At 33.6% G+C, this 7695-nt stretch overlaps 1 protein-coding gene across 2 annotated transcripts; it reads left to right on the plus strand.

The window, feature by feature from the left end:
- The first annotated feature begins 3822 nt into the window (after nucleotides 1-3822).
- Nucleotides 3823-7624, plus strand: LOC130220545 (U11/U12 small nuclear ribonucleoprotein 48 kDa protein-like). 2 transcript variants are annotated; one of them, XM_056452788.1, is made up of 5 exons: nucleotides 3823-4038; nucleotides 6115-6222; nucleotides 6314-6374; nucleotides 6532-6612; nucleotides 7185-7624. In XM_056452788.1, the coding sequence occupies exons 1-5, from the start codon at nucleotides 3889-3891 to the stop codon at nucleotides 7472-7474; spliced, it is 690 nt and encodes a 229-aa protein (XP_056308763.1). In that variant the 5' UTR covers nucleotides 3823-3888; the 3' UTR covers nucleotides 7475-7624. The 2 variants fall into 2 exon arrangements, with proteins under 2 accessions (XP_056308763.1, XP_056308764.1); XM_056452789.1 differs by lacking the exon at nucleotides 7185-7624 and adding an exon at nucleotides 6783-6946.
- The last annotated feature ends 71 nt before the right edge of the window (nucleotides 7625-7695 follow it).

Genomic DNA, 7695 nt, shown 5'->3' on the forward strand with positions numbered 1-7695 from the left:
TTCCATCTCTATTCCCAGAGAGACAAAGGAAGAGCTTCAGTGAGTCTTTTGGCTCATCCTTGATTTAATATAGTCAGGTGTTGTAATGTCTAAAACACGTGAAGCATCTGCCTCTGCAGGAAACCGTTCAATGCAAGTTACTTAACGGTCTTGTACACATTTCAAGGTTTACAACAAAACCAAAATCGATGATTCATTTGGATTCGCATAATTATGTTGAAATGCTCTTGGGAGTGAAGTCCTTCAAAATGAAATGAATCCAGTGAAAAGAGGAAAGTTCACAATGATTCATTGCGGTCAACGTTATTCTAAGAATCAGGAATGCGTAGATAGATAGCGCTACCACGCGCTTTGCTTACTTTATAAAGTGAGTCATATTGTTAAGCCAGATTCAGACGCTTGCTGTGTTGGACCAACGACGTAGGCAGACTCATAAAATTGATATCTGAGGCTGTCTCCATCAATAAGGTTGCTAAAACAACAAGAAACGTGTTTGCTCATTAGATGAAGATATGCTGCTATCTGGTGGTCGACTCTAAAATGACAGCTTACTACGATAACACACTGTAAATCCCAATAGTCAACTTTATCAAATGAAATGAGTGTAGTTAACTCAAAATTTACTGAACGTTAATTCCACTCAATTAAAAAGAATTTAAAACTGAGTGTTGAAGGTAATGAGTTAATAAAATACCTCGTTACTTCAACTTAAATGGAGTAAGTTTACAGTACTCATATAGATTCGTTTTTTTAACTCAAATGATTTGTAGCAATTGGTTTCCTCAAACGGTTTGAGTTGCCTGAAGCAAATTATTGAAGAAACACAACAAAAATGAACTGCTTACATATTGTGAGACATAATACTGGTAGGAATCAAATACATATTTTATTCATCCTAATATAAACCATTACATTTTCTGAATCAATTATCTCCTTTATAATTCATTGTGCCATTCACCAACCAGGCCCATAGCCAGGGGGGTTCGAAAGACCCACCCGCCATTGATAAAAGGTCCAGTATTGTCCCAAACATCAGCTCATTCATCTTATTTTGATTGCTATGCCATCATAAAGTGTGAAAATAACCATTCAAAGAAAGCTTCCAATGAATCCAAACAATAATTTTTCATCCAATTATTTTTCAGTCCATCATCCAGCTGTGAAAGAAAGCATGCAATATGACGAAAGTTCAGTTCAATTCAATTGAATTCATCTTTATTTCTATAGCGCTTTTACAATGTAGATTGTGTCAAAGCAGCTTGACAAAGAAGACAGCGGCGAGGAACAAACTTCACCAATTGGTGAAAGTGAAGGAAAAAACCTTGAGAGAAACCATTCTCAGTTGAGCACGACCATTTCTCCTAGGGCCACACTTCTTGTGCAGAGCGCAGTCTGGGCGGCCGAGACTGGAGAAAGCTGCCTCCATAAAAAGTAATGTCATCTTTCACGAGTAGCCCAACTTTTATTCTGAATCTTGGACCTTAAGCACCTGTTGTCTTATGGCTGAACAATGACCCGGGCACTATTTTAACAGCAGAAAAAAATGAAAATGTTTCTTTATCTTGAAATTTGTTGACTTTTCCTAAAATGACCCTGGTAGAAAAAAAATCAATACTGCTAATGATAAGTTTATTTTAAATATCTACTTTCCAGTGCTCAAGGACACTTTACAAGATGATAACTAAGTAAAAAAAATAATAATAATAAATTCATATGAAGGCTGTACACATTTAGGGTTCAATGGTTGTCCTTCGGGTCAATTTTGACCTTCCAGCTATAGAACCATTTCATAGCAGCATGTTCTCCCCATGTTCGCATGGGTTTCCTCTGGGTCCCCCACAAGTCCAAAGACATGCGCTATAGGTGAATTGGGTGAGCTAAATTGGCCGTAATGTATGTGTGTGAATGAGAGTGTATGGGTGTTTCCCTAGTGATGGTTTGTAGCTGAAAGAGAATCCGCTGCGTAAAACATTTGCTTTATAAGTTGGCGGTTCATTCCAATGTGGCGACCCCTGATTAATAAAGGGACTAAGCCGCAAAGAAAATGAATGAATGAATGAATATTATAATATAATATATTATAGTTCTTTGCCTGCTTGATATGCTGGAATCTTCCACATTCTTAAATATTGTTATGGCTTTTTTATTATTATTTTTTCTCCATCTATGTTAAGCTGCTTTGGCACAATTTATATTGTAAAAAGCAGTAAAGAAATAAAGATTAATTTAATTTAATAAAACTTTAATTTTGATTTCATGAAGGACTTCAAAGTACACAGTAAGCTGAGCAGGGTCAAAAGACTTAATACAAAACACATGAAATTTGATTGTGTCAAATTTTGAAGGTGTTAAACACCTTTTTATGGAAGGTGATTCAACAACCAGATACTATTGGAGATTTGAATACAGTACATAAATGCTCACTGACAAATAACCATGGTCTGATGTTTGTATATATTTCAACTATCACACCCTCTTCACAAATGACAATTTCATTGACTTTTGTTCCTATCAATATGTTGCCACAGTCAAACTTTGCTTGCTGGCACAGTGAAATTTCACACATTTCATTTAGATTTTTGGCCCTAATTCCTGCCATAGACTGAATCCACACGTTCTTTGGAGCAGTTTTTAGGTTAAGTGTTGCACGTTGTATTGGTACAAAGATATGCATATATGTGTTTTGTAAAACACTTCAACTGTAATAAGAAGCATCACAAATAATGTTATTTGGGATTCATTTTCTTTTTATTTTGTAAGAAGAACAATATAAAATGCTCAGTAAATCTCAGTAAAAAAAATGACTTGCATTTTTATGTTGTATCTAAATGCTTTATTATTATTATTATTATTATTATTATTATTATTATTATTATTATTATTATTATTATTATTATTATTATTGTTGTTCATTCATTCATTATCTTTTAGGCTTAGTCCCTTTATTAAGCTGGGGTCGCCACAGCCAACTTATCCAACTTATCGAGCATATGTTTTATGCAGCGGATGCCCCTCCAGCTGCAACCCATCACTGGGAAACATCCATACACACTCATTTACACACATACACAATTTTAGCTTAACCAATTCACCTATGCCACATGTCTATGGACATGTGGTATACTACTACTACTATAACTGCTACTACTAGTCCTACTATTATTATTATTATTAATTATTATTATTATTATTATTATTATTATTATTATTATTATTATTATTAGGACAGATATCCAAAAATCCAACAATACACAGACACTTACAATCTAATAAATAATAATAATAATGCTAACAAAATTATACGATTATAACAAAATAAAAATCTAACAATAAAAATAAATAAAAGGAAAGTTACATGCATTGCAAACTGGAAAAATAAATAAATAAATAAACTTTTTAATGGCAACTAAATGAGAATAACAGTTTTATCATTATCACAACAAAAAGAGCAACTAGAAGAAATATCATTTACAAAACGTGTAAATGTTTGAAGGTTATGCTATTCTTAATTTATAAGAAATCTCTTTTACTTTGTTGGCTAAAAACAAGAAAATACATTATGGGATTTATCATTCTTCATCAATTAAATATATCATCAATTTGGATTTTTATATAGCCTACTAAATATATCAAATCCTACTGGGGTTAAAGATTAATCGTCGAATTATTTAACTTAAGGTTATGTATGTTAGATACCTTGTTTCTAAAAATATTCACTAGTTGAAAAAAGCATTTACGCATGAAACGCAGAGAGGATTTTCACGGTTGTGGCAACCACAGTTCGCCGTCATGCCGTGCTTACGTCATTTTAAAGCGCCTCAACTAACACTCGCGCAGACAACATTCGCAGAAGTAACAGAGCGTACTTTTGAGCTCTCCTAATGTAAAATGTGTGAAACATCGTTTGCTTCAGGTCTGCAGGAGCGCATGCAGTGTCTCCAGGAGCTCACAGACTTCACAGAAAACTGTCAAGCTGAGCTGAAGGATTTGTTTGAGGCGCTGGGATGGAAACAGGAATTAGAAACACATGCAGCCCAGGTAACGTTATATGCTAGAAAAAAACACACATGTAACTATAAGAGAAGTAATTGTTCAGCAGTGAATGCATTTCTAGTTTTTTTTTTTTTGTAGCATTTATGTTAATGATCTATGATTGAGGGTATACCCGCGTAAAATGTTAACACTTCAACAAATAATAGTTAGCAGTTAGCATTTAGCGTTAGCATTTCTGTGATTTCATACTAAAATAGTAGTATTTATATTTTATATTTCTGGTTCTGTTTACAGTGGTTGATAATAATAGCATTTTTGGATATCTGCACAAAGATTGGATCACTACAAGAGATGTCTGCTATAATGTAACATTTGGTTAGATATTCTGTTGGTTTTATTAACTTTTAGTTTGTTTTTATTTATGTATTTATTACTATTTGTGTAGCCCCGTTTTTGCATCAAACTACTTATAGGGATAGTTTACCCCCTAAAAATTTACTTATCCTCAAGTGGTCATAAACTTTTGTGTTTGTTCCGTTGAACACTAAAGCATATGTTTTAAAGAAAGCAGACTTCCTAGAGTTCCCTTGTGGCCTCAAAAAGGTACATTTCTGGCAAAGATGAAAATTGTTCGGGGTGACACGGTGGCTCAGTGGTCAGCACTGTCGCCTCACAGCCAGAAGGCTGCTGGTTCGAGTCCCGGCTGGGTCAGTTGGTGTCTGTCTGGAGTTTGCATGTTCTCCCCGTGTTCGCATGGGTGCTCCGGTTTCCCCCACAGTCCAAACACATGATGTATACTGCGGTTTGGAAAAGTCAAGGTATTGAAACCGCCACAATTGTCTGTAATACCGTCACAAAGTATGTGTAAGATTTTTTTTATTAACATTTTTTAGGACAACAGTATCTCCAGCAGAAAAGATATCCAAAGATGCCATTTTAAAATGTAAATAAATCTGTGTTTTTGCAACTAAAGAGGACAGATGATTTATTTCGATTATTTATTTAAATTATTTAGCCTGACATGTTTACTGCTCCAAAATATTTTAAATCTTTCAAAAAATAAAATATATTGTTTTCAAAGGGCAAAAAAAATATGTTTTTTTTTTACCCGGACATTTAAAAAGAATATATTTTAGAGCAGTAATCACAATACCGTGAAACCGTGATATTTTTATCCAAGATTATCATACCATCAGAATCTTATACCGGCCCATGCCTAATTGAATAGTAGAGGTAAAGTTGGTTTTATATTCGGACTTTCCCCTTAATAATATAATAATTAAATAACATAATAATATAATAATTTCATAAAAGTATTATTTGCAAACTCTAAATAGCGAAATTATATTAGTAGCCAATGACTATCAAAGTACAACATTGTTCACAGTCAAATAAACAGTGTTAATATTGTTTTCCAGACACACTTGCAGGTTATTTCAGACCAAAAATTCAAAGTGCCGAGGTAAACAATATAGGAAGTGTGTCACTGAACAAATAAAGGGACTAAGCTGAAAATGAATGAATGAATGTTTACTCTTTCTTCAGTTGGTCCAAAGTTGTTTGGCTTCATTCTTCTTTTGGACAACAAACCTGCAACTATTGACTTCCATGGTATTTGTTTTTTCTATTATGGAAGTCAGTGGTTACAGGATTGGTTTTCATCTTTCTTAAAATTATCTTCTTTTGTGTTCGAAAGAAGAACTAAGTCAAACAGCTTTGGAACAAATAAATGATGAGTAAATGATGACATTTTTTTTTTTTTTTTTTGGCTGAGCTTAACATTTTTGGGGCCACAAGAGTATTCTGCTGAATTGTTTGGGGAAAATGTAATAGAAAAGTTAAAAGTATGAATAAACAATAAACCATTTAAACATAAATAAACACATAAATGTAAAAAACACAAGTGTATACAAAATTAAAACAAATAGAAGATGGCTATTAAACTTTAGGATGGGTGTCCCTACCATATTTGTGCGTCATCTGTTGCCCCCAAAAATCCTCTTGCCCCCAAAAATCCTCTTGCCTAAATCTGTAAGATATTTGGGACCTTTTTGAATTCATCTGTGCTTCATTTGTGTGATTGTTTTATTTATTTATTTTTTTATATATATAATTTGACAGATGGAAATCTGTCCATACGATCCAAACCACACAGTTCCACAGGACAGGATGGAGAAACACAAAGCCGTCTGTTGGCTCACACAGCAGGGATACTCTAAAGAAGAACAGGTAAATAAAGGACCACAGAAATTACAGCAAAAAGTATTAATATATCAGATAATGTGAATAAAAATGTTTTTGGTTTGTCAATTTTTTTCAGGCTGAAATGTATGATCCATCAGCATACTATGAGCAAGCTAACATTACTTCCATTACCCTAGGTGAGTTTTTATTGTTATTTTTTTTTTTTGGTAAAATATTTTCTAGTAATAGCTATTTCTTATAAGTTCTTGATGAGCATACTTTTGAATTTTGGGGATTTTTAAGAGTTTTGCAGTCTGTGTGTGGTTGTTCAATGGATGCTTTTATCTCTTGCAGAAAAAGACACATTTCAGCAAATAATTCTTCAGAGCAGGGAAAATGCGTCTCATGGGAGATCAACAGGACTTCACACACAAAGTTAGTATTAAGCTTGCCTGCGCCTTCATCTAAACAGGGATTTTAGCACTTTCATAAGAAGTAATGTGGCATATTTAAAATTGTGTGCCAAAATACATTAGTGGCATCCATGTCTTTATAATTTATTTTTAAAAATATTTTCGATGTTTATCTGTGTTCTTTTCTTCCAGTAACAGGGGTGAGTATTTAAGGATGTCTGGTCTAGACAATTTTCTACTCATACTTGCTGTATCCTTTGGCTCAATATCCTTTTAAAGCCTTGATCCTGAATTTTTTTTTTCTTTTCATTTATTTTGTAATGGGTTACACCCATTCCTAATGAACATAAAGCAAATAAATTAAGGAAATGTAAGGTTGGTTTGTCCCATTACGTTACGGGAGTGTCTTTTTACTGTTTTTGAACTGGATTTTTAAGTTGTTGTTTTTTCAGACTAGTCATTTAATAATTCATTTGTAAATATGTCCTAAAAATAAACACGTTTTGACAACAAATCTCAATTTTAAAGAGTTTTATTTTTAAAGTATATTTCAAATAAACTTTATACTCTGTATATTTCCTTTTCTTTTTGTAGGTGACACATCTGCAGATCTCCCGGACATCCCTCAGAACCATAAGCGCTCATTATGTGACCTTACTGTGGCAGACCGGTTGGCCGTCTATGATCATGTGATGTATGAAGCCAGCCAGCAGAGTGCAAAGAGAGAATCCAACAATGAGGATCTTTATGTAGATCTTGTTGCTAAGCTTAAAAAAGGTACTGGAATTAGATCATCAAATATCCCTGATTCATCTTTTATTATGTGTGATTTAGTCCATTATGGAAATATCCTACATTTTGCTCATTATGGCAGTTACCTGTGAAACAGTGTTAATTTCGTCAACAAAAATGGCTTGACACAAACAGAAACTTCACACGTTTGCTGCGCCAGCAATGTGACTGAATGAGCGCACTCCAGTCTGTTTATCTAACGAATGAACGGTGCAATTCAGCAGATTCTAACAAAAATTTTGATCTTTTTGACTACAATTTAGTCTCGTCAATAATGGTGTGCTCTTCATTCATTAAATGAGCGAATTAGAGC

This window comes from Danio aesculapii, unplaced genomic scaffold, assembly GCF_903798145.1.
Source record: "Danio aesculapii unplaced genomic scaffold, fDanAes4.1, whole genome shotgun sequence".
Lineage (NCBI taxonomy): Eukaryota > Metazoa > Chordata > Actinopteri > Cypriniformes > Danionidae > Danio > Danio aesculapii.